The sequence below is a fragment of the Rhipicephalus microplus genome, chromosome X (genome assembly GCF_043290135.1).
Source record: "Rhipicephalus microplus isolate Deutch F79 chromosome X, USDA_Rmic, whole genome shotgun sequence".
NCBI classification, from domain to species: domain Eukaryota; kingdom Metazoa; phylum Arthropoda; class Arachnida; order Ixodida; family Ixodidae; genus Rhipicephalus; species Rhipicephalus microplus.
The window spans coordinates 463,560,660-463,588,476 of NC_134710.1; the positions used below are offsets into that span (position 1 = coordinate 463,560,660).

At 45.7% G+C, this 27,817-nt stretch overlaps 2 protein-coding genes across 3 annotated transcripts; one reads left to right on the forward strand and one right to left on the reverse strand.

The window, feature by feature from the left end:
- Nucleotides 1-19,420: 19,420 nt before the first annotated feature.
- Nucleotides 19,421-21,604, forward strand: LOC119160837 (uncharacterized). The gene is made up of 4 exons (XM_037413092.2): nt 19,421-19,743; nt 20,158-20,220; nt 20,394-20,456; nt 20,924-21,604. The coding sequence occupies exons 1-4, from the start codon at nt 19,662-19,664 to the stop codon at nt 21,589-21,591; spliced, it is 876 nt and encodes a 291-aa protein (XP_037268989.2). The 5' UTR covers nt 19,421-19,661; the 3' UTR covers nt 21,592-21,604.
- On the reverse strand, nt 21,589-27,709 carry LOC119160836 (putative nuclease HARBI1). 2 transcript variants are annotated; one of them, XM_037413091.2, is made up of 4 exons: nt 27,268-27,709; nt 27,053-27,192; nt 26,432-26,600; nt 21,589-23,964 (listed from the first exon to the last, which is right to left on the reverse strand). In XM_037413091.2, the coding sequence occupies exons 1-4, from the start codon at nt 27,475-27,477 to the stop codon at nt 23,287-23,289; spliced, it is 1,197 nt and encodes a 398-aa protein (XP_037268988.1). In that variant the 5' UTR covers nt 27,478-27,709; the 3' UTR covers nt 21,589-23,286. The 2 variants fall into 2 exon arrangements, with proteins under 2 accessions (XP_037268988.1, XP_037268987.1); XM_037413090.2 differs by having other exon boundaries at nt 27,053-27,709.
- Nucleotides 27,710-27,817: the final 108 nt, after the last annotated feature.

Consider the following 27,817-nt stretch of genomic DNA (forward strand, 5'->3'; position numbering starts at 1 on the left):
TTACGTTGCCTTGGATCTCACTGTGCCCTGGCACCCAGCACACAACAACATGTTGTTCCAGTGTGTATAGTGTGCATAAAATGAAGTGCAGTGAGACAAGGACAAAGTTTTTTTGTTTTTTAAGAGTGTGCAGAGCCGTTACCACACTGAGAGAGTCCGTATAAATTACTGTTTTCTGTAAGTGTAGTTGTTTGATGTGTTTAGCAACCACAAGTATTGCATAAGCTTCCGCTGTGAAGATACTTGTCTCTGGATGTAGAGGGCCAGCATCCGAAAAAGATGGGCCGACAGCAGCTTAGGACACAGAGTGGTTAGACTTAGCGGCATCTGAAAAGAACTCATGACGTGTGTATTTGTGTTGAAGTTCCAGAAAGTATGTTCAGATAAGGGCAATGGGTGCGTGTTTTCTAACTTCTAGAAAAGACACATCGCTGTCTATAGTCTGCCACTGCCATGGTGGCGGGTATGCTACAGGATCCATTACACTGTGTTCAAGTGACACTCCAGTTTCCTCATCTAGACCCTTCAGGCGAACTGAATAAGGTGGCCTCATCGAAGGCCTGTTTTGAAACAGAATGTAGCTCGACAAATCATTGATAGTGGAGTATGAGGGGTGCTTCTTGTCTGCTTTCAACTTAAGGAAATATACAAAGTGCATGTAAGTTTTTGCCGATGAAGCGACCACTCCTCTGACTCAACGTAAAGGCTTTCTGCGGGGCTGGTGCGAAAAGATCCCGTACAAAGGCGGATGCCCAAATGGTGCACGGGGTCCAGCATCTTCAAAGCACTCTGAAACGCAGACTGATAAACAACGACCCCATAATCTAAGCGGGTGCGAATGAGGCTTCTATACAGGTTCATGAGGCATTGCCTGTCACTACCCACGTAGTATGTGAGAATACCTTTAAAACATTCATGGCTTTTAAACATTTTCTTTTTAAATACTTGATGTGCGGTACGAAGGTAAACTTGTTGTCCAAAATTGAGCCTAAGAATTTGTGCTCTGCATTAACAGACAGACGTTGACCGTTCAGTTCAATGTCGGGTTCTGTGTGCATGCCTCTTTTTCGGGAGAACAAGACAAACGTGGTTTTTTGTGGGTTCAGTTGGAATTCATTTTCCGCTGCCCATTGGGAAACCTTGTTCAAAAAACTCAACCAGCCGCTCACACATTGCCAGGTTGCATGACTTGAAGCCAAGCTCGGCGTCATCGACATATGTTCAGTAGAACATAATTCGGGGGAAGGACAGATGCAAGGAATTCATTTTGATAATAAAAAGTGTACAACTAGGGACACCACCTTGTGGTACTCCCTTTTCTTGGACAAATGTTTGAAAGAGAATACTGCCCACACGGACACAGAATGTCCGATTGTACAAGTAACTCTCGATTATGGAAGGCATTCTACTGCGCACACCCAGGTGAGACAGGTCTCTTGATATGCCAAGGCGCCTTGTTGTGTCGTGTGCCTTCTCAATATCGAGAAACACAAAGAGGAAGTATTTTGCGTCCGCGTCTCAGATCTCTGCCTCAATGTGCACCAGATGGTCGGTGGTGGATCTACCCTCTCGAAACACGCACTGGAATCGGTCGAGCAGATTTTGTGTTTCGAGGAAATGTAAAACTCGGCGGTTTATTATCTTTTCGAAAAGTTTATAAAGGCAGCTTGTAAGTGCAATGGGTCTATAACTCGCAACTGAGGAAGGGTCCTTGCCTTTTTCAATATAGGGATAACAATACCCTCTTTCCAGGAAGAAGGGATGGTGCCAGAAATCCAGATGGCATTGTATAGGACAGAAAAGTTTTTCGCGTTTTGAGCGGCAGGTTTGTCAACATTTCATACGTGACACGGTCGTAGCCTGGGGCAGAATTACTGCAGGAGTTAGTGATGTTTGTTGCTCAGCTATGTTGAAAGATTGGTTGTATGCCTCGTAATTTGTGCACTTGTATTCTAGTTTCTGCTTTTCTATCCTTGCTTTGTATCTTTGGAAAGCTTCAGTATAGTGTGACGAGCTAGACACCTGCCTCTAGTATGCACCGAGGAAGTTTTCTTGATCTTCCAGGCTGTCACCCTGTGTGTTTACGAGTGAGAGTGAGTGTACTTGTCTTTCTGCTAATATACCAACAATGTTCCAGACTTTAGCCTCTGTATATGAATTTATCCCTGATAAAAACTTGTGCCAGCTTTCTCTTCTGGCCTGCCGACGCGTTCTCCTGCCTTGAGTCTTTGTTTTCTTAAAGCTGTCAAGATTTTCGGCTGTCGGTGAATTCCGAAGCAACCCCCATGCCCTTTTCTGCTCTTTTCGCGCATTCCGACACGCAGTCTTCCACCATGAGACGCTCCGCTTGCCAGGTATACCCAATGTTAGCGGTATGCACTTGGCTGCTGCGTCAGTAAGAAAAGCTGTGAAATACTGCACAGCTTCATCTATGTTTAACCTACATATGTCAGTCCAACTTAAACGAGTAGTGTTGTGAAAATGTTCCCAGTTCACTTTGTCTGCCATCTGGGAACATGTGGATGACCTTTTTCTAGTGGTGTACATAGAATTATCGGAAAGTGATCACTTCCGAAAGGATTGTTGATCACTTTTCATTGAAGTAGGGGTACAAGCGATGGGGACACAATGCTGAGATGTTTGCATGAGTAGGTTTTATTTATTAATTTATCTATTTATTTATTTACTTATTTATTTATTCAGAATACTGTCAATCCAGTGATGGGAATATTACAGAACTGGTGTCACATTGTACATTGCAAAAACAAGCAATACACAGACAATACACAAACAAGCAATAACATACATGTTGCAAGCACTTGAAATTTGAAGCAAATATCTCAAACAAAGTGCAAAATTCACCGTAGGGATAGGCAAAAAGTCTTTATGAATATAAACATCATATTATTCTCTAGGCCAAGCAAAAAACAAATACAAAACATAATTGTTGAGACAGAGTTAAAACTTGTGACATCATCGATTCAGGAAATCACGGCTAAATAAAAGCCAGCCCACATTCACTCGCTCGATTAACACATTCATCAACTGTCGGTTGTGTCAACACGGTGGGGTGCAGGGCATTCAAAGCGCGTGTGGATCGCGGAAAAAAACAGTGGCCAAAAACGTTGTTCTTGAAGGGATACTCATCAAGTGTGTGACAATTTTTATTTCCTGTTTGGCGCTTAATGTTAACCTTAACATAATTAGCCCGATTTATTTTCAAAGAGTTGTGTTGCACCAGATACAAAAATCTCAGGCTATGAAGCTTGGCGCGGCTTGCCAGGGAGAGGCAGATCCGCTCTCTTTGAAAGAGCGGTAGGTGAGCCGGTACGCCTATAACGGTTATAGATAAAATGGACTGCTTTACGTTGTATTCTTTCAAGCGCGGCTACATGTTTGTTTGTGAACGGGAACCAGGCCACACTCGCATATTCGAGGATTGGGCGGATAAGCATGGTATACGCTAAAGGTTTTGTTTGTGGTGTCGAATGACGAAGGGTTCGCTTAAGAAAAAATAACCTGCCGAGTGCCTTCTTTGTAACATGTTCGACATGCGCAGTCCAAGTTACGTCGGACAATATCAAGATGCCTAGATATTTGCAGGCAGCGACGTTGCGAAGTGGGACATTTCCCAGTGAATACGAAAAATTTGCCCTCGCTTTTGTCTTTGTAATTGACAGGGCGACAGTTTTTTCAGTATTTATTTCTATTTGCCACTATCGACACGACGTTTCGACCTTTTTTAGCGTATCATCTTGTTTTAAATGAGCTTGGTAGCTGTCTATTCGCTGGTACAGAATACAATCATCGGCGAACAATCTTATTTTTACATCGGCTACGTCAGCAAAGTCCTTAATACAAAGAAGAAACAACATGGGGCCTAAAACAGAACCTTGGGGCACTCCCGATAATACTGGAACCGTGTCAGATGCATGTGCACCATGTTGAACAAATTGGTAGCAGCCGGTCAAATAGTGTTCGATCCACTTCGTCATAGGTTCGTTTCCCAGCATACCGGTTAGCTTTTGGATCAGTTTGGGCCCCGCCGCTGTGGTCTAGTGGCTAAGGTATTCGGCTGCTGACCCACAGGTCGCGGGTTCAAATCCCGGCTGCGGCGGCTGCGTTTCCGATGGAGGCGGAAATGTTGTAGGCCCGTGTACTCAGATTTGGGTGCACGTTAAAGAACCCCAGGTGGTCAAAATTTCCGGAGCCCTCCACTACGGCGTCTCTCATAATCATATGGTGGTTTTGGGACGTTAAACCCCACAATTCTAATCTATCTAATCTAATCTTTGGACCAGTTTGGGATGGGAAACGCGGTCAAAAGCTTTTGACAAATCTAAAAAGACTACGTTAATCTGCGATTGATCATTAATACCATTGGCAAGGTCATGCAAGGTCTCAACCAGCTGTGTGACAGTAGATAGTCCGCTGCGAAAACCGTGTTGATTGGCAAAACTAAAGTATGTCGGCTTTTTTCTATTCAAAACACGCACCTGAAGAAAACAGGAACTGTTCGATTAGGCGACCTCGTGCATCGCAGCGAGAGTCGCCCCATAGAATACTGTGTGAATTCAAGTCCCCAAAGACCACATGCGGTTCTGGTAGTTCATGTATTAGTGACAGGAATTCGTGTTTTCCGAGACGATACTGTGGAAGTATGTAATGAGAGCAGATGTTGACAAGGTTGTTCAAAAGAACTGCTCGAACAGCCCCTGCCTCAAGGGATGTTTGTAGCGATAGATGTGTACATGCTACACCCTAACCAACTATAATGGCCACACCACCAGATGACGCTAGAGCGTCATTGCGGTGCTTTCTGAATATTATTGACGTATAAATTGCTGTTTTTCGAATTTAAGTGTGTCTCTTGTACACACTGCACTTTTGGGGAATGTTTGTGTAAGAGTTCCTGGATATCATCGAGGTTTCTAAGCAGTCCTCTGACGTTTCATTGTATCATCATCATCATCATCAGCCTGACTACGTCCACTGCAGGACAAAGGCCTCTCCCATGTTCCGCCAGTTAACCCGGTCCTGTGCTTGCTCCTGCCAATTTATACCCGCAAACTTCTTAATCTCATCTGCCCACCTAACCTTCTGTCTCCCCCTAACCCGCTTCCCTTCTCTGGGAATCCAGTCAGTTACCCTTAATGACCAGCGGTTATCCCGTCTACGCGCTACATGCCCTGCCCATGTCCATTTCTTCTTCTTGATTTCAGCTATGATATCCTTAATCCCCGTTTGTTCCCTAATCCACTCTGCTCTCTTCTTGTCTCTTAAGGTTACAACTACCATTTTTCTTTCCATTGCTTGCTGCGTCGTCCTCAATTTAAGCTGAACCCTCTTTGAAAGTCTCCAGGTTTCTGCTCCGTAGCTAAGTACCGGCAAGATACAGCTGTTATATACCTTCCTCTTGGGGGATAGTGGCAAACTACCTGTCATAATTTGAGAGTGCTTCATTTTATTATATGTGTATCCATCATGAGTGTAGATGAGTGCTGTGTGTACTAAAGAAGTATTGCGTCAAGTTAAGAAGCCTCCTCAGGCCCTGTAATGATGGTTCTTGATTTTTTGGCGCACTCCAATGAGCCGCGCCTGTCCTTCGGCACCGAAGACACCATTGGACTTTTTGTTGTGTCCATCACCTCGGACGAGGTGCTGGATGCCCACTCGTGGTTCACGCGTGCGGGCACGGAGGTCTTAGGGCTATCTTTCAAGACAAAAGGCCCTGGGGCTTCAGGTCCGGAGGCCTGCAAGCCTTTTGGTGGCGGAAGAGCTTGTGCTACTTCCGCTGAAGGGGTGAATGGCGCTGCCGCACGTCCACTTCCAGTGCCACCCAAATCCACCGAAAGGGGGCAGTGCCACCCGAATCCGCGGTGTTGGGTGGCACTGCCCCCTTTCGTGCCACCTCCGCAAACGAGGGACCTTGCATTAGTAGACGCTTGCACGCCTCCCTAACCGAGACTTTTTTATTTACTTTCAGGGTGAGTACTTCTTTTTCATGTTTCCATGTAGGGCATGTACGAGAGTATGCGGGGTAGACACCATCGCAGTTCGCGCAGTGAGTGATGGCTTCTTCACATTTGTCTGTAGCGTGTTCCTGCGAACTACAATTTGTACAGGTTTGATGGCCATGGCAGCTCTGAAAACCCTGGCCGAATTGCTGACACTTAAAACAACGTCGAGGGTTGGGGATGAAAGGTCAGACCTTTAACTTCAAGTTGCCTGTTTCGATATATTCTGGAAGTGTGCTTGTGCACAATGTAAAAATGATGTGCTTTGTTGGGGTTTCTTTGTTATCATGCATAATCTTAGTTCTCTGTACATGCGTTACACGCTGTTCATTCCAGCCCTCGAGGAGCTTACTTTCGGTCAGCTTAATTAGGTCTTCTTCAGACACTATGCCTCGGGAACTGTTCAGGAAGCAGCGTGGTGTAATAGATACAGGTGTTGTTCCAAAAGAGGCAAGTTTTGTGAGGTGTTCATACTGGGTCTTGGTTTGGACTTCAAGAAGAAGGTCCCCACGAGCCATACGTGTATCCTGATATCCTGGACCATGGGTATTGGTGAGGCATTTGGAAACTACAAACGTAGAAATGGTTATTGCGTTCTTTTCTTGTGTTTCACAGTGGATCACATGGAAGCGCGGGAAAATTTCTTTCGGGTTGATAAATACATTCAGTGTTGCTTCGGTGCAACCCACCTGAGAAGGAAGGCGATCATCACAGTTTAGGACATGAAAAAGAAGCCATAAAGTATATAGAAATTCGACAGCCATGCCAGCCGCCCACCATCTAGCCAAACATGGGGACGCGGCAGCACCATGATAACGGCATGCCAGTGCCAGCCGTACAAAGCCACTATTACCCAATAATATGTGACTAAGAGAGGGCACATACACAAGGTTAACCCTTGCCGCCTGGAAGATGGAAATAAAGAGAAGTGAGGAGATTACAGGATAGATTGGAAGAAAGAAAAGACGAAGATTAGGAGGGATAGCGACACAGGAAAAGGCGACTGCCAATTTCCCCTGGTGGTTCAGCCCAGGGGTGCCGTCTACGTCAAGCCGGTGCCAAAGGGGTGTGTTGCCTCAGCCGGGGGGCCTTTAAGGTCCAATCACCTGGCATCGGCACAACCCCCAGGATCCCCTTTGCCCCGGACACGGCAAAGCCACGCACGGATAGGCGTGGGAGGGAGTCGAAACTCCCCCGTTAGCTCGGGTCTGTGGTGTCGCTACACACCAAACGCCTACTTGCGCAGGCGCCCCTGTGGGAGCGTCCACGGTGATGTATGCCACGCGAGATGAGGAGGGACACTCAGCTGACTCAGCGAGAAGGGGCCAAGTGGATTTGAAAGAGGATAGCGTTGGAAAAAGGGAAATAAGCGATCGTCGTGTTTCGATCATCTAACACGTGTACCTCCGCTTTTACGACACTGTTTTGAAAAATTCTCATGGTTACATGTTCGTTGCAAACTCGAGCACAACTTCCTCACCTCAACTAAATTTCAACTGCTGGGGGGTTTAGGGGTCTTTAACTATAATGGCTGCACCTCCGGATGATGCCATGACATCATCATGGTCATTTTGAAATGTGATGGAGTTACTCAAAATCTTGATGTGTCTTGGTTTTAAGTGCGTTTCTTGTACATACGGCACTTTTGGTGAGTGTGTGTGTCAAGGTTCTTCAACATCGCCAAGGTTGCTAAAATGCCCTTGACGTTGTACTCGTATAGTTTGGGTGTTCTTGGTGAAAGTAAGGGAGTCCTGTGTGTACAAAAAACGAGTGGCTGTTTAAACGGGAAGGTTGAATTGAAGTAACAGGGCCGTCACCGGGCCCTGTTATCGGCGTTTTCGTTTTCTTGGCCCGCTCCAAGGAGCCACGCCACTCTTTCAACACCAAGTCACCGTCGTACTCGTTGCCTCCTTGGAGGCAACGCACGTGTGATTTTGTGGTTCAAATTCTGGGCCGTTTCTGGTGAGATGAGGCCTCGATACCTGAAAACCCTGGAGTGTGCGGTCTCTGTCCGCGAGTAGGCGGAGTAGTCTGGACTACAGCCGCCTTGAGGGCAGCTGCCAAACCGCAAGCCCGGTGTGCGCGGACCGAAGGAGTGCCGAATGCTGGTGTGCTGGTGCCCCCTTACGCGCCGCATCAGCATATGTTGGTCCATTGAATAGCGACAATTTTTTTTCTTCCTTTCTTGAAAGAAACGTTTTCTTTCACTTCAGCATTATCTCCTTTTCTCTCGTCCACTATGAACAGGTACGTTAATATACAGCATGGTTTCCATCACAGTTTACACAGTGCGGCTGCATTTTGCAGTTCCCGGACGCGTGGTCCAAGACTCCAAATTGAGCACAAGTCTGGCGACAACGACAGCTTCGAGAGCCGCGGCCATACCTCGGACATTGGAAGCAACGATGTATGTATGGCCTGAGGGACGTCTTCGTGTATCCTGTTTGATGAGGGACGTCTTCGTGAGCATTTGATGTTTTGTTGGTATTTTCTTGTAGTCTCTTCTGATGTTAATCCTTTGCACATTGTTACATTTTTGCTTCTCCACCCATCCAAGAGTTCAGTTTCGATCAGGTCCAGTAAGTATGTGTCAGATACCACTCCTCAAGTGGTGTTCATTGATCTGTGTGGTGTTACAGTGATCGGTATTTCACCCAAAGTTGAGAGACCATGTAGCTTTTCAAACTATTCTTTCTCTCGAACTTTGGGGAGGAGGTCTCTACTAGCCATTTTGGTTACCTTATATCCAGCGCCGAGAGTTTCGGTAAGACTCCTGGCCTATACGAAAGGAGAGACGATCCTGGCTTGCTTTCCAGTTTTCTCAAAGTGGATGATATTGTCGCGGTACAGCGCGAACCAAAGACAGATAAACGTTGACACAGCGACTCTCAGCTGCCGAACAGCAAAACTACCTTCTTTATCTTCGATCAGCCAGAGCTCCCCTACCTGGTGTCCACCAAATCCCCTTATCGCCGCTTTGGTCCACCAGTACACACGCGTCATTATGAAACTGAGGAAATGTTTATATTGGCCTGTTGGAAAAGTTTGTCATTGATACGTACCTGCTTTAAGCCGGTACGATCACTAAGTAAGGGGAATTCTCTATGCATGTCAGTCGTATTTTCGTTCACCAGCGTTGGCGACCACCCATCATGGAGCCCGACGAGGGGACGCTACAGGTTTCTGGATACCAAAGCTTGCGGACGCCAGTCGTACAACGCTATCATAACCGAATGCGTCTGAACGACGGTAGGCTATTTACACAGGATTAACCCTCGCCACCAAGAAATGTGAAAGTAAAAGGAAGAATCACAGCGACAGGAAAGATCAAAAGTGATAGAAAAGTCGAAGATGTAGAGAGAGAGAGAGATAGAGAGAGCATGGGGGATAACAAAAGGCGACAGCCGATTTCCCATGGGTGGGTCAGTCCAAAGGTGTGGTCTTCGTGAAGCCGGGGCGAAAGGGTGTGTTAGTTTGGGGCGAAACTCTCCAGTTAGTTCGGGTGCGTGGTGTCGCTACACAACAAATGCCTACTTGAGCAGGCGCGCCTGCGGGGCGTCTCGGGTGGCAGCTCTTTTTATGAGGTCAGTGTTATTGATTCAAACCTCAACTAAAGGACAGCGCCGTGGCGACTTAGAAAGTATAACCCTTGTGTCTCATTTCTGAAGCACTGTTGTAGGATAACAAAGCTCGCAGGAGGAGTCCGGATGTTCATTGTGACTGTGGCTGTGCAAACTCAACGGGCGTTATCAGGTGACCTCCAGCAGTCCAGATTTCAGACACCAGACGGTAAGTCAAAAAGAGAATGTTTTCTTTGGCCGAACTTGTGGCCAGGAAGCCGACAGTCAGACTGCAGCAATGCAAACTTGCAGTGATGGCGGTGAACACAGCGTCAGCCGCTGATCAACTGCAAGCGGTGAAGCACGTCGACATTTATAAATGTGCTCCCTAATATGCTAGCCTTATCACTAGAGGCAACGTAGGTTCCATAGTTAACGTCCCAAAACCACCGTATGATTATGAGTGACGCCGTAGTGGAGGGCTCTGGAAATTTCGACAACCTGGTGTTATTTAACGTGCACCCAAATCTGAGCACACGGGTCTACAACATTTTCACCTCAATCGGAAATGCAGCCGCCGCAGCCGGGATTCGATCCCGTGACCTGCAGGTCAGCAGCCGAGTACCTTAGCCACTACACCACCGTGGTGGGGTAGGTTCCAGAGTAACCTAAATGTTCGCGAAGTGGGGTAATCTTCATGGAATTATCTATTACAGTCCCGACGCTTTTCGAACACCACAGGTGCTATTTGCACTGACAATTACGTACTGTGTAACGGGTCGATAACAAAACTTGAGGAACGAACGTGGCAATATTTACCTATTTTTGAAGGCTCAAAAGCAAACAGGAACAAGCAAATTGTTTCTTAAAATGCACATTGCGGGAGGGGATCTTTTTAAAAAATGCGTATGAATAGATATCATCAAGGCAACGTACGAGAAGGGGGGATTCAAATTATCTTAGGCCACTATCATATGTACCATCTAAGGGAAATTTCATTAAAGTTTGACTAACTGCAATCGGTAAACCAATGGATGAACGGTTTGTCCAACAGGGACGAACTGCGTGACAGTGCGTGTTTTGCTCAAACGCCCGGCAATAGAGGGACTAACGGGGAGGGTAACTTCGTGCCGATTGTCTTCTACTGATGCTGCACTGCAGTTCCCGGCTCGGTTGGCTATCACGCAAACGAGCTATATCGGCTATCCGTCACAGTGGAAGCGAATAGAAGCTGTTATGAGAGGCAAGTTGAACAGGTGTCAGTGCGCACAGCATGAGTCCTCGCGTTTCCACCAATTAGATCTACGAAGAACACTGACAGCGCTATTAAAAGTAATCTGCTCGTCGGAGGTCATGTACCCACATAGTCAGTCACTACGACTTCAAAGCGACATAGAAAATGTAGGCGTTGCCGGCCAATTGACTGAAACGTCGCATCCATACTTTTTTATAGAAAATAATGGCTCCTGCTTTAAAGCGCCGATAATAGGGTCTTTTTCTGCATGCAGCACTCGTTGTCAAACATCAAGAGTGAGGGTGAGCGCGGATACGAATAATCATGCAGCCGACACTGCAAAGCGAGACACGAGCATGATGAAACAACCATGCCGGCAAGCAGGCTCGTCGCTGTAAATATACATATATCTACATCACTCCTTAATACGCCACGAGCAATGGACACCTACCTTATGTTCGTTTTGGTCTAAAATAACGACGACGAAAATTCCACACTAGACACACGTTGCGATCGCCGGTGGTCGTTTAGCCGTACTCCTCGTAAGCCTAGCGACGCTGTCGGTAAGCCGACACAGTGGCATCGGTGACGCACCTGACTGCTTCACCAGTTTTCGTGCATAAGCGCCGCTGATATGCTTGTGTTTGCGCACTCTTGCACCAGCACTGCGAACGTGGTTTGGTTGACACGATCAAATGCCACCTGATAATTCTTATTATCTGACTGGAGGGATGTTAAAGATAAGATGGATTCACATAAAAAAATCGTTAGGCTTCAGTGCTGAAAATGAGTTCACTAAGCTTTCGCGTGCTACGCTGTCAATTTTTATTGTTTTCTTACGCAGAGAAAAGTCTCCCACCAGCACTAAATGGGAGGTCAAAATACTGTGCTCTATATATTCGATGGTTAGTTCTGTGTAGTGTAGCACGGGCGGCCAGTGTTGGCGGTGTTTTACTTGGAAATATATCTGCGTTTATATAAATACATAAATACTGTGTGCGTGTGTGTGTGTGTGTGTGTGTGTGTGTGTGTGTACTGTGTACTTGAGTGCTGATTAAGTTGGAATAAGCATAAAGTACAGCCCACAAGAGCAGGGTCGTCATTTTTTCGTCAGTTCGTCCAGATGGGTTCAACTGTTGGTCTCACTGGAACATTCTACGAGAACCAACGTTTAAACGAAGTGGAGTAAGTTCTAGGAGGTAACAGTTGAACCATCGCAGTTGCTTCCGCTGTTTCCAAAATTGGTTCAAAATCTGGCAGCCCATTTAGTCCCCTAAAGGACCAATGGCATATCCCACATTAGTCCTTTTCGGTTAGAGTATATTCCTATGGCAGCGTGGCCTGTGAACGTTTGACCCACCCCCTCCCCCGTTTACATTTACAGCGAGCTGTAAAATGTAAACGGGGGGGGGGGGGTCAAATTGTATAAGGTTATAAAAGTTATTTATGTGCCATTATTCATTTTATAAGGATCTTAGAGCCACATGTTCTTTTCATTTTAGGGGGGAGGGGTGATGCGGTGTGTTTCGGTTTCTTTTTCATGGCTGCCAGTTTTGGTTTCATGTAAAGTATTTTAGCCCTCAGGGGGTGCTACCCTGTGTATATATGCGCGGCATTGTATATAATAAAAGAGTTCCTGCTTGGCTACCAGCTGCTGCGTACTCCTCGTCGGCTGGCGCTTTAGCGCCGTGCCTTGTGTTTTTCATGTGGCGCGTCCGCCGCACGATGCTACAATGAACAGTACAGCGTGCTGTTTTCATCACACTTTGACCTTGGTGTCAAAAAAATAATGCAATATAGTGTGGCTCTTTAATAGATCACGGGGGACTCTGATTGCTTTTCATTATCATCCAGGCTACAACCGCTTCGAAAAGAATTGGGAAACACTTGAGAATGCGGACGCCACATTGTTCATGTTTCTTTCCATCTCCACTGTGCCCTGCCATATGATTGCTGTATTTGCTTTTGTCATTCGGGATGAGCCTTTCTTTCCAGGTAAAGGGAGCCTCGAAACATGTCTGCGCACATTGTAGGAATGTTTGCTTTTGGGTTGTCTGAGGCAGTGCACTTTTCGTTATGTCAAGTTTATTAAGTTCGTTCCTGCCCACTGGTCTGCGTGTGAGCCGTAATATTGCACTACCTGTATGATCTCCCCTGACATTCTCGGTTTGGTAGTGAGAGTAATTCAGCACACGTAAAAAATGGGTGAATTAAGAAAAATTTAAGAAAACTTGAATAGATATATAGATGTTACGGATATTTTTAGCACAAATGTCACAAAGCTGCAATTTAGAAACAAAACTTGCAAGCGAAAATCTACTTCAGGTCAAAACTACTCTATTCGCCTTCAGATAATAGGACAGAAGGGAAAGGGGGGAGGGGGAAGGTTCGGGGCAGCGTTACTAGACTAGGTTCTGTTTACAAACTCTGCGCCAGCGCCATGCTTTGCTTGGGTCTATGTTTTCAGCTTGGCCGACCGGTGGCGGGAGCGTTCCATCGAGATCCACCCTCGCCGCTCGCAAGGCTACCAAGCATGTGCTCGGGCAACCAATGTGCGCGTTTATTTACATTTAACCGTTTGGGAAACATTAACTACATCGCTGCAACATATCCCTGCCACTGGCGCTTCTTCTGTGTTTGCTTCAAAAAATGCGAACGTGGAATGCTCTACAGTCTCGAGTCCACAGCTCACGAAACGTCAAGCGTTTTGCATTGGCAAGTGGTTTCCCTACGTTTTAGGAACGTTGTTCACTGCTTTCCCAAATGACCTGTTTTTTTTTTGCAATTTGTCTAAGGTTATGGCCAGAGTCAATTCAACAAAGCATCTTGAACTTGCATTTCTATACAAAGCAAGGGCGTAGTCAGAAGCTTTTTCGGAAGGGGTTCAACCCATTCAACCGTCATCTATGTTCATACTTGCGTTTGTATGTGTGTGTGCATATATGCGGAAGCAATAATGAAAAATTTTCGGGGCAGAGTTCGAATCATCCCCCACCTTCCTTCTTTGCGCCGAATACAATTGTATTCGCCGCATACAACGAATACAATCGACTCGCGCTGAAACACATGCGCGTCGCAACTAACGGCCGTGGCTTCCGTGCTCGTGAGCACCCCCCCTCCCCTTTCAATGTGCTGCTTCGTGCTAACTCGGCGTGCAAATTTTGCCCACTGCACTCGCTAGCGATTCAGCATCAATTTCAAAGTTGTGATTGTTTATGAATGACTCTTGAAGCTGTGGTCCTGATTGATTTTTGTTTTTTCTTGCGAATTCTTCCAATTTTTTTTTTGTTGTTGCCAGGCGTGCCTTTTTTTTCCTTTCCAGATTTGTTACGGTAGAGTGAACACACTGACTGCCTGGCATCTGAATGAAATGCAGCTGTTGCCTTGTACATCGTATCCGGAGCATGTATGAAGTTTTTTTTTTAATTGTGCACATTGCTGACGAAGTCAGTAAGATCACGCATTGTCCCAATGTTCACGCTAACGAAAGCCTTCGCTTCGCGGTCTCTTCCACTTACGGTTTCCACTCAGCCACTGCCCGTAACAACGCCTTCATCGATTCGCAGTGCCTTACGCTCCAACTTCAGTGTGAAAAATGTTGCAAATTTACTGCTGTCATTCTCCACGGTGATTCGCTGCCATGATGGTGGCAGCTCTGCAGACTCTATTTTGTTAAACGATGGCGCGGACGCCTCGTGCTTATCGTCTTCCACGGAGTTGTGCTGCAAGAAGCATATTCGTATTGCGGTTATGCAGTTTCAAGGCTATTGTGACCCCATTGCTTTCTCGCTTTCGTTTTCGTCTTTTCTGCGCTGACTTAGATAAATATGATGGCAAGTTAAGGAATATTATCGGCAGCGCACCGTCGACCAGACACCACTTAGCCTTTGGGATTTTGATAGTTTCTTCATTTATCAGGGCAACATACGTTTTCGGAATGTCCTGGTCGTGATAATGCAAATAGCATACTTTGGACTTGGCAGTGATGTTCTTGTCGGCACGGGCTATGGCCCAGTTCCCCGCCGAACGTTGGTTCTCGTTGCGCGGAGCGGCAAAGAAACGGCGGACGAACCGGCTTGTGTCGTTCCGGTACCCGCTCGTGCAACCAAGCACACAGCACGTCGGCATGACTTTGTAGGCTTAGATGCACACAAAACACTTCATAGGATTAGCAGTCATCACACCAGCTACGAAGCACTGGAAAAGTTCCAAACACATGTCAACCGAGGAAAGAATACCCGCAGTTTCAACGGAGGCCAGGCGGGGGGACTAAGCACGGAGGGGACTCGCTCGCTCCTAGCTTTGGAAAAGCTGGGAGACGCATCCTGGAGTTTCTGGGCTGCGAACCAACTATGGTAGCAGACAAAAAGATACAGCTTCCACCCAAATTGAGGGGGCAAATTACGGTCTCACAAATTCCTAGAAATGTTCACCCTCTCTACAATGTCGGCCGCCGGGCCGCTAGGGCTAGGTCGCTCCTCAGTTCCGCCGCTGCCACCCCTGAACTTGTGGCGTTCGTTGACGCAGCACAGTATCCCGGCACAACCAATTTCGTGGCTGTGGTCACTGACTTTCACGGTAAAATCCTCACAGCGGCATCTCTTCGAGATACCACGCCGGCTAGGGCAGAGCAGGCTGCTATAGCAATGGCCGTGGCGATTCCCATGCGCACGAGCATTTTCACTGATTCTCGAGCTGCTGCACGAGCGTTCATGACCAGGTCAGTCTATGAGCAGGCGGCCCTTCTTCTTACCAAAAGACCACATTGCACGGAAATCGACGGCCACATCACCTGGTTTCCTGCCCACATGGGCAAGGATGTCCACCCTGTTATCCCCAATGCCAATGAGCTTGCCCATGCCCGAGCACGCGAACTGTCCCACCGTGACGGGCAATCGGCATCTAATTTTGGGGATGGCATCCGGCAGCTTGATTCACTCCTCACCTTTAACGAAATTTGCAAAAATTATCAATTGGCCAGGCGTAGCTTTCCGCTCCCGCACCCGCAACTCTCTAGGGCCCAGTCAGTCACTTTAAGAATGCTGCAAACGGGTACTTACCCGTCGCCTTTAGTGTACAGCAAGTTTATCGATAGCATAAAGCCGCAATGCCCTCATTGCGAAGAGAGACGTTGCACGTTACCCCACATGCTCTGGCAATGCGCGGCGCTGCGCGATGGCGAGCCTCTCAGCACAGAAGCTGCCTGGAGGACGGCAATTACCAGCTCGGACCGAGAGGTCCAAATCCGGGCTGTCCAGAGGGCCCGCAATTTGCCGGAGGGGCTCGCTCTTCCTGTCCCCACGTGAGTGCGGCCCGCAGCCGACCCTCCCTCTTGAGGGGAATCGGCTCCTCAGGACAATTTGTAAATAAAGTTCATTGACTGACTGACTGACTCGCTCGCTGGATTCCGTGCCGACTCGTTGTGCCCTCGCGATCTCCGACGACCGCGCAGCTCTGGCCGACTGCGCTGGTCCTACGCCACCTCCTGCCACCGGTCCCCTACGACGACGTCAGCGCAGCTCTGGCCGTTTGGATTAGCTTTACGCCATCTCCTGTCGCCGACAAGAGCTCTCGCAAGTGATGCCCCGTCCTCGAACTCCTGTGACCGTGTTTCCATCTTCCCTCCTATCTCTCTTATGTCACCGCTCGCTGTCCTTGCACATCTCTCTCTCTCTCTCTCTCTCTCTCTCTCTCTCTCTGCCTTTAATCCTATCCTTTTAATCCTTCCTCAACCCCATCCCTTGTGCGCTACTGTTCAGGTGTCGCACACTGATGCAGACGGGGCTCACTTTTCTCTTCTTTTCCCTCTTACAACCACAATCTCTCACTATGCGCGGGCGGGCGTGGGTGGGATTCTGATGCGATGGCAGCGCCAGTCGAAGCGGAATGGTGGTGCTTTTGCGCAACGTGGCGCAGTTTGTAAACTGAACCTAACCTATTCACGTTGGTTCGGATGTCGTGCCGAGGCACGCGCAACAGGCCCGGCCGCAGCAGGTTGCCGAATCCTTGTTTGTGGCACTGTCACTTCGTGCCAGCGCTACGCATTTGCTCTCGCTGGAGAGGGGGTGCAGATTCATTGCAGCGTGCCCCCTTACCTATTATGTCAACGTTTGGAGTGGACTTTGAGCCCTCTACCCACGTGTCGAAGCACCCCCTCCATATATTGTCAATATATGCAGGTGATCCCTTTGCGCCCCCCCCCTTCTTAGGAGAGTAGCGAGGCGCCCCCCCCCTCCGCGAGCACACCAGCGCGTACGAGGGATGCAAAAAATTACCACGTGATGACGTCACCATGACATAAATAATGCCAAAGTTTGTGGCACCATTATGACGCCTGATTATCGCATCGTCGCTTTACACTGTTTCCGTGATCGGCCAACCAATCACGGATGCCGTGCAAAACAAAGTGAGGTTATAAATAAATTACTTAAGACCCCGCAGGTAGTGCAAAACCACGTTCGATGCAGCCAAACTGTCGAGGGGTGTGGTAAATTAAATTTATTGACTTAAGAAAACAATGTGTACTTCCCATCAAGCCGTCTAAGGTGACAACACAATTAAGGACATTGCGAGGCGTTATTGTGTATGGTGGCGTAAAAGAAAAACATACCCAGTTATTGATCTTGTCACCGATTAGACATTTTAGTCATTCATAGTATGGTAGGTAATAAACCAATTGAACGAGACACGTGAATAATAGCGAAAGTTGGGCTAGTTAGTGGTTCATACTTGGGAAGTAAGAACAGCACAAAAATATAGACAAGGACAGAGGAAGAGACGACACAGCGCGGAGCTCGCAACTAAACTTTATTGAAAGATACACGCACATATATCAAGCATTCGACCCGGTCACGTGGAAAACCAAAGGCGTCTACGCATCAAAGCAAACAAGGTACAATACAAGAGTATTCATATTGATCATCAACACGTGTGTAACAACCACAAAAACAACAAAAAACACACCTTCCTACTTGCCAAAAACATGCGCAACAGTCCCACCAAACTAGCACTCACTTTAACATGGCAGCACTGAACCCAAGTACCGAACTTCTTTTTCACCAAGGGCCACAGACAGCTTGCTTACACACCTTTCCCCCTCATTTTCAATAAAAAGGAGGGGGAAAGCGTGGTGTCGTCTCTTCCTCTGTCCTTGTTTATATTTTTGCGCTGTTTTTACTTCCCAAGTATGAGACACGAAAGTTACGTCAATTACCTTCTGTTTTTTTTTTTTAGTACCGTGCTCACACCAACAGGCACACACCGCTGTGTTTGGTTTTCTCGCGCTCCGGCTTAGAAAGTTCGACCCCTGATTCTGTTGGAACGCGAAGCATTGCGCTTATGTCTAGGGCTACCTAAATATGTTGCGAACAATATCCTATACAAAGAATCCCGCCTGCCTTCTCTTATCAAATGATTTCATATTCTAACAGTATGAACATTCCTCAACATCTATGCATCACCTCAGGGGAGACCACAGTATGTGTTCATTAACCATCAGACCTCATTTTTCAACCACCAGTTGTCTGAATTATAGTGCCCTCAAGTAATACTTACACAGAAACGTTTAAACCTTATTAAAGATAACCTTTGGGAAATACTTGTACTCAACACTGTAGATGCAATTAGGATTGAATTTGATGATATATACCCCAAGAATGCAAAAAAACTACCATATCAGTATATAAATGGCATTTTGGAAAACCATTTGGCCAATATAGAAACATCCATTGTGATAGCGACTGACGCTTTGATTTATGAAGAGAAGGCTGGCGTACGAATCGTATCATCCTCTCTAGAATAGGTTTTCTCAATTCTATTACCCGACTTTACCCCTATTTACCAAGCTTAGCTACTACCAATAGTCCTAGCATTGCGTAAAGTGCCCCAAGATCTATCAGTGGTGATTGTACTAACAGACTGCCCCTCTGTCTGTAATGCCTTAAACTCACCAACTTTTTCGCGTACCTTTCTACTCGCTCATTCCTAGACATGCGCGACTCGTTCGACTAGTTTGGGTACCAGGCCACCGAGGTTTAGCCCTCAATGAGCATGCAGATGCTCTAGCTGTATCTTCTTTTGATTATACTTTTTTTACCTATTTTGCCTACTTCTGAATACATCACAGCAGGACGCTTTGAAGAACGCACAACCGTCAATAACTTCGAAAAATTCCCTTTGTTTTTATCTGACTATCCGCAGCTATAGTTCCCATGAAAGAACAACTGGCGTTCATCAAGAAAGGACGAAATAGTGTTTACAAGGCTGCGTTGTCGAGTCCCTTCATTGAACGTTTACCTTCACAGGTAGGGTCTGGCACAGTCGCTTTTGTGCCTTCACTGTCATGAGAGTGAATCTTTGGAGCACTTCTTTTTGTCATGCCGAAAATTCAAAAGCCAACGGAAAAAACTACTAGAAGAACCCCTACAAAAGTTGGACGAAAACTTGACACTTCCAGTGATTCTTTCATTTGGCGCAATCAAATGTGGTTTTAGCCACAGGAGCGTTTTTTACCGCTGTTACAAATTTCTTACGCGCATCTAAAAGAATGAAATGCTAAACATATGGTGTTTTTCACTGGGAGATTCAGAGCGACCGCCGAAAAACCGGAGCGAGCACTCGGATCGCACGAAGCCACCTCTGCCAGTGAAACACGAGAATGCTCCGTGAGAGGTGCCCCGGAAGTTGATTATGCATACGTCACGCAAACCGGTTCCGGAAACAGTTTATTTTTCCGCTCTCTTCGTTTCCTTGGCAACTTTGGCCGCCACTGCAGGGCGCGCATTTCGACCACGCAGTTAAAGCTTTGTAGAACACTTTAACGCAGTCGCGAACAGCAGTTGTGTAGCAAGTATGGACGAGCACGCGGAATTGACACCGGCTGTGCGTCGGCTGTTGCTGGGCGTTTTCAGAAACAGCGGCAACGATCTGAACGGTAAGTGCGACGTACTTGACGCTGATAATAAACTCTGCACGGAATGCTAACTTTGATAGCTCCGCATGAAGACTGGTCAGATAATTGTAAAGCATGCGGGTACACGTGGTAACGGCCGCAATCGGCGCTCGCAAAAATACGGCATGTTGTGAGCAGGCTTTTTTTTTTAATCAGAGCAGTTGCTTACCCAACACCTTACAGTCCTACTATTTAGAATATCACAAGCGCCGGAATTTTCGCAGCGCTCACCAAGCTGCTGTATTACCTTTAATAAAAATGCATGGCGATCTCTGTATTCGCGCATGAATACATGCATGAAAAATTTACTAGAGAAGTAACGTTTTCTTGGTGATTCTTGACCTCTACTCTTTTGGTGTTAACCCGCAAATGTCTTTTCTTTTTCTCTATTTGAAGGTGCTACACAGTGTGACGCCACCGACGCTTTGTCACATACACAGGGCGCATTTTTAGGAAATGGTAAATTGGTCTACATGTGTCTCTGTAGAACTAGTTTTGTATACAGTCGTCTATATATGTAGAGGACAATGCCTTGACGAGCAACGTGTAAGGACTACTTGAAGAAAATTGTGTACCTGCTTAAAATTAACACATATTAACATACTACAATGCTTTTCAATTATCAAACACAGATTCTGCAGCGTCTACTGGTGCGTCACCAAGTCGGGCTTGTCAGCCAGGGACTCCTGCACGTGGTAAGCATGCATACACAAACATGCTAGTGGCATTAGGATGAAGATAGGTCCAGCAGATTGCAAACCCTCTCAAAAAAACCACGAATTACGCAAAACCATTTAATGGCTTCTTGCTCACGCTTCTCAATATTGGGTGCTTAAATAATAAAATTGAATTCAACGAATAGTCAGCTGCACGAAGAGGCCCCATATTTATTATGCAGTGTTTTCAAATTTACTCTCTAAGAAAATTATGCTGTGAATAAGTTATGTATAGTAATATTATGAATTTGCATGATTGTCTGTTCTGATATGCAAAGCGATCCCCACAGCACCCAATATTTGCTGTGCCAAAACAGTGTGACAGTACTAATGCTTTACAGTAAGTGTTCTATGGCTCAGAGAGCATATAGCTTCGTGCCCTGTATCAAAAAAGTCTATTAATGCCAGTTTATATGTATTTTATGTGTGTATAATGCATATTTCAGCTGCAGGGTGTGAGTGGACGAGTGGCGAGACGAAGCTGCTGCTGGACCTCTACGCCTCATATTTCCCTCAAGTTGGCCCTCTGAAAAAATTTCGCAACAAAAAGGCCATGTTTGAAAAAATTGCAACAGACATTAATAATAAACTGGGTGTAATGAGAACTGGTGAGCAGTGCTGCTCTCGGTACAAAACCGTACTGAAAAGAAAAAATGTGGCAGCTGGGAAAAATAATACGTCTGGCTGTTCCCCACAAGAAGTCCCCTACGAGGCCGAGCTTGAAAAAATCAAGTGGCTGGACGACAGCTTGGAACCAGAAGTGGTACGCGACGCAAGTGGAGTGGTATCAAAAAAGACATGTCCACAGTCATCCACCGAGTCTGTTCCACTTGCTGGTTCAAGCTCGTCAACGTCACACTCTCCATCCAGCTCCGTTGGGCAGGACGACACTCCTGATTCAAAAAGAAAACGCCCGAATTCAGCACGCGAGCTCCACCTGCAAACCTTCTTTGAAAAAATGAAGGAGTTAGATGAACGGCGAGCAGAGCGAAAGGCTGAAAGAGACAGCAAGAGGGAAGAGCGACGACTTGCTAAAACACAGCGACGAGAAGAAATGCACAAAGAAAAGATGAATCTTCTCCGTGAAATTTTCAACTTGAAGAAAAATGAATAAAATGTGAAAAGCATGTTTATTGTAAGCATTGTACACATGTGCACGTTGGCAGGCGCATTGATAACAGATTGACAATGTTTGTTGTTGAGGTGAAATAAGGGTTCCAGGGCCCTTTTACAAGACAAAGTTGCAATGATCATTATAATTTCACGCCGTTTTGATGGTAAGAAAAGCTGAACAAAGACTAAGAAATGCAGAACGTTTGTCCATGCAAATTTTCATCAGGCAAATGAAATGTTAATGCACAAGCAATAACCAAATTGCATGACAAAGAAGCCATTTCTCACAGCAGCAGTCACCATGCCTAAAGGACCCCTGACAAATTTTTGTTTTGACTTGAATGCTTTAATTAAGAGCATTGTGTCCGGTAGTCCCCAAACTTTGATCATAAATATTGCAATGTACTGTGTAATTAATGCAAGAATGGCTCCTTGTGACTAATTTTGGCATCACTGTAAAACTACTACTGGAATCACAAAAAATTACACAGCGAACAATCTCAGGAGTCATAAGACTATGTAGACTCGGGCTTTTGTGACGTTCAGAGCGCACTTTTTGAATTTGGGCACCATGCGTGGGAAACAATGAGTCGGGATGGGTGTTCATTACGAATATTCCTCGAAGCGACAGGTTTAACTGACAAGCATAGTGCCCCAACTGCAAGACAAACAACACAAACATTTCAAGCTCGTAATTTTGGTGACATTGTTCCATTAACACAAATGCTCCTCAGTGTAGCCTGCACTAGCTTGGACTTATGCCAATGTCACTACATGTTTCTCAGAATGTTTGTGGTGGCTGACGAGAGCTGGAGCCCAGCTATGTTTGGCCGGTTGACTTTGTCACTTTCTCGTGTCTCACCAGCACGAAGAGTGCAGTTACTATCAATATCACCAGCTATCTTCAGCTGCAGTAGCCATACCGACCAACACGCTGCGGCGTTAGCACTAGTCAGCAATAAGCATGCTGATGGCTTCGCATAGGAAACAATTACACTGATCCAGTCAGATTCCTGCAAACATCTTGGGTTGACTCACGCTATGTGGAAGCTGCTACGTGTCACAAAGCTAAGAAACAAAAAAATCAGGCTGCGCCCTAGCAAGATGAGTCACTACAACACAGTGCGGCATGCATTTTAGCTGGTTAGTACAGTGTTTCCTGTAGAAAACAGTGCTAAAGGATGGGACAAAGCAGGGACACAACCATGGCAGAGACACAACCATGGCACTGACTAACAGCCAAATGTGTCTTATTCTTCCAGTCTAGGTATATACACTCCACCACTAATCTGAAGGGTGAGAAAAAGCAAAAAAAAGACACACACAAATGTTGGCTGACTCAGGAGGAAAGAAATGCTCAATAAGACAGGAGAGGTAACTCCTTCAGAGAGAGGGAAATATAAGGGAAACTGATGCATGTTTCGCCGCCGTTGTAAATGATACGCTTCAGAAATGAGGGGCATGCATTTATCATGATTCTATTTTTTTTTGTTTCCTTGAGATTGTGGTAAAGTATATATACGCGGATTAGAAGAATAAAACGAATTTGCTTGTTAGTCAGCGCCGTAGTTTGTGTCCTTGCTTCGTCCCGTCTTTTAGTGTTATTTTCTGCTAGAAATCTCTACAACACGAAACAAAATTTACAACACCTTAACGTTTCTTGTTTTGTGTACACGTAGGCAGTCCTAACTTTAAATCAAATGCGCATCGCTTGCATTAAGCGCTCACGCTTCTCCTCGCCTTGGCGACGCAGTGCATCTTCAGTTGATGCAAGCGGGCCATTGTTGGGGGGAACATCATCCGGTTGTGCCTCCCATTCCCACGGTGCATGTTCATCATCGATGTACGGCGGCACATCCACATCACCACAATTAATGCACATATTGTGCAAAACACAACAAGCTATAATGAACTTGTTCATTTTGTCTACAAACAGAAAGTCCAGGTGCAGCAGCTGGCGGAACCTGGCCTTGAGGTCTCCAAAGGCATTCTCAATCTTCACTCTCGTTGCCGAAAAGTGATAATTGAAGGCGCGCTGCCTCGCGTCAAGGTGACCATAATTCCTGAATGGGGTTATGAGGTAATCTCGAAGCGGGTAGGCAGCGTCCCCGAGAACGTGGTACTTCCCGGAACAGCACACATGCGGCAACTTTGAAGAAAGCCTCGATGTCCTGAAGATTCTCGAATCGTGAATCTTGCTGGGGTGTCCAGTAGTCACATCGAGAAACTTCTTTTTGTGATCACACAGAGCTTGCAGTGTCAGTGACGGATAACTGTGCCTGTTCACATAGGTTGAACGCACTTTTTTTGCAGGGCAGCGGATGCTTATGTAGGATCCGTCAATGCAACCGATCGTGTTGGGCACTCCTGACACCTGTGACAGTGAGAGAAAAAGAACACACCTGTAGTGAACTTCTTGAAGTAAATAATCTTAACACTTGATGCAGTAGTTTTGTTGGTCTTAGCGGAGTTAACTTTAGGTGACACAAGTCTTTTACATGCCAGAACTATGGAATCATTGTACGGAACACCACAGCAAAAGGCATTAGAAATTTTAAGTGCCAGGGGTCCCTTTCAGGGTGTCTACCAATTTCATATTTCTAAATTCCTTGAATTTCCCAGGTTTTCCATCATGATTCAAAGCAAATTCCATGACTGCCACGTTTGCATGGAAAACACTGTACACTGCAAACAAACCCGAGTAGAAAAAAAAAACCGGGCGCTCTATAAAGGTAAACATAATTACCAGACGCACTCAAAATGTTCTCAGGGCATGCGACAATTGTGAAAAAACATGTAAATCTGGCCAAAATAAAACCCCTGAGCTAGGCAGTGAGCAAGTCAGCTGTTTGATGTTCCGAAGAACCAGGAAGAAAACACACAAGTTAAGAGTAACCGCAGATGAAGTTTGAAGGTGTCTGCGATCGTTTGACATCGCAGTCAAAGCTGCTGAGAAACTTAGAAGTGGTGCCATTTGGTGGCATTCGTGTAAAATGAAAACACAGGAGCCTGGCCGGTTCTGCCACTGGAGTAAAATCTATTTTACTATAATGGCTGTAGCCCACGCCGGTTAGGATGTGGATTGGATTTAATTAGATCGACCTGAACTACTGTATTTACTGACTCACCTATTTATATGTAGATTAGATTAGAACTGATTCGACCTAGATTGATGTATTTACTATTGATTTGCGCCGCCGCCTAATTTGCACACCTCTAAAGTATACTTTTCAACAAAAAAAGTAAATAACTACTACTCGCATATTCTATGTATCTTGCCTTGACAACGAGTAACGACAACGTTGCAAGAACATAGCCATACTGCAAAATGTTTTTTTTTTTTACGACAAGCACATGCATTTATCTGGGCTGTCATACTTGAAGTGAAATGAAAGCTGGGGTCAACGTTTAAAGTGCTGACATTTGAATATGTGGTGGTGAGAATGAATTTGTCAAGGTGGAACAGTTTCCTTGATTCTATAGATGAATCATGAATGTCCGCATGTTACCTTGATTTACGTACTCTGCTGTAGACGTGACACTGAAAAATAATTGCAGATTTATTTACACAATCTCACAAAACTGAAATGAAAAATTTAGCTGAAGTTACCCAAGTTCTACCCTTGAAACACGAGCTACCAGCATAAGTGTGTAGCTGAAGACGTTTGGTGTTGCACCACCAATAATAATAATAATAATAATAATAATAATAATAATAATATTATTATTATTATTATTATTATTATTATTATTATTATTATTATTATTATTATTATTATTATTATTAAAAGACATGAGTAGCCCAGCAAGCTTCAGCTGATAGCAGTTCTAGCCTAGAAAAACCAGACGGCCTTCAAGCCGGGCCGAAATCGTGGCATAGACAAAACATGCATAAATCTACAGACGTGAGTCAGATATGCCGTGTGATATGTAGAAGCAACAGGCACCAAAAGAGTGGATATACCAACATGGATGTTAAAGAATGCTTTAGCCAATGTGAAGGACAAGTTGCCGAGCAGAAATTTCCTTAGTCTAGTTTATGCCATAGGCTGACATAATTGTGACCAGTACATCGGTGAAACTGGTAAAAGTTAAACAACACAAATATGATACCACAAAACGAGGCGTGGCCTCGACTGCCCTCCCTGAACACACGGAATCACAGACCACCAAATAGACTTGTAAAACTCTCGAATCCAGATACAGACAACTGTACATACGCTGCACAGGAGTGATGGGAGGCTTCTGACAATGTACTCTCTCTGCTTACGTCACGTATTTAGGCGTACTGAAGTACACTGTGCCTTTTTCATGACTTTTAAACAAGGCTCTCTCCCATATGAGGTACTGAAATGTCAGTAAACTTTGTGTTCTATGGGTCCCTTTCGCGTTTACACTCAGAAGCAAGAGTTATGCACTGTCCTTTTTTTTTTTCACACACCTTCCAGCAGCCCACTGTAGTTGCAGCTGAGAGACTTTTTAAGCTTTGATGAATGGCGATGCTTATTTTTGTGACGGTCCCACAGAACTGCTGTCAGTTTTCATGACCTGGCCTGGTTTTTTTGAAATTCCCTGACTTTTCCACGTTGGCAGACACCCTGCTTTTATGTGCACTGTAAATGAACAATACATGTTTCACTAGCATTTCTCATTTGATAGTGAGACTGCTTGACAATAACCCCATCTTTCAAGCGCAACTTAGTACCACATCCCCTGTGCCCCAACGGCAGCTTAACCTGCTACAATCAATGTATTATGTGACTATTCTCTAAAGTAAGCTTCAATTAGACAACTCATTTGTTGTGTTTGCCATGGAACAGTGAAATACCTAAAATTCTTACTTGTTCGAAGTCCGCTGACAGCTGATCAAGATCTCCTGGAAATGATATTACCTCTTCGGCTATATCAAGGAAATATTCGAGCGTGCGCTCCACGACTCTAAATGCTGTCGCAGTTGCCATGCCAAAGCGTCCAGCAACGTCCCTCAGGCACGCCTTGTTTGCAGCAAACCTGACACAGCAAACACACATTATGGAAGAAAGTGATCAAGTAAAGCCTGCTTTGTGAAATAAAGGCATGAAATATTTGCATCAAAATTAGCAGCCGTAAGAAAAGTAGAAGCTCTTAACACTGTTCTCTCTGGCTGTGCAGTTGCAAGCGGTCATATTTCATTGGTTTCCATTGCATCACACTTAGCAACTTTCAAGGACAAAAAGCACAAGCGGCGTAGCCACGGGAAGGCTACTAGGGAGATTTAACGCCGCCGAAATTGTTAAATTTCACATGTGTATATTCTCTACACACGCGCACATAAACACACGAACAAAAATTTATAATGGTTGGACTCCCCGTCAAAATTCTGCGCACGCAACGAAAAAACGTACTTCTACGCCGAAGCACTTGAAAGCATTAAGATTATACACACTGGTAGGCATGACTTTTAAAACAGCGTGCAGACTTACCACAGAAAGACCAGAATGTGCTCTTCCGCGGTTTTCGAGGGGGACCCACCACGATCACTGCATGGGTAGTGACGCGAGCCTTCAAAACCACGGATCAACGTTTCCGCGACACGCCTCGACACCCTGAAGTCTTGACGGAACTGCAGAGAAGGAAATGATAAAAAGATGAAATTAGGTTCATGTAGTATTATGAAAAGAGGGAGCTCCGCGCTTACCTGCTCGTCTGTGTACAGCCGCGCAACGTTCTCGATGAACCCCAAAATTTTGGGACGTTCGCGGTGGGACTCCGAAAAAGTTTCCCGAAAGAAGGCTTCGCATAGCGCTTGTCTTTCCTCGAAGTCTTCGTCGTCTGAGCTGGACGAGCTGCTGCTTGAAGTGCTTTCGTCGCTAGACAGAAGTTCCGCCAAGGCAGCGAACGCAGCCATTTTGCAAAACTCAGCAACGTACAACGACGGAAGTGACGTATGCTGCTCGTCGTGTTTCCGCCCGAATCTGCGACTTGTCGGCGGAGCAGTGCGAGCAATCCGCCTCGGAGCGAGCTGCTCTGAAACTACCAGTGAAAAGCGCGGATCCACTCTGAATCTACCAGTGAAATGCGGTTTCGTCGCCACGGAGCAAAAAAACCTGCTCCGAATCTACCAGTGAAAAACAGCAATAGATAAATTCTGTTGTTTTATGTATAGACTTTTCTTCTTTTTCTTTGTGCGTGTTTATTATGTTATATTTTCAAGGTTTTTGTTTGTTTAGAAATCCAACACCTTTAAA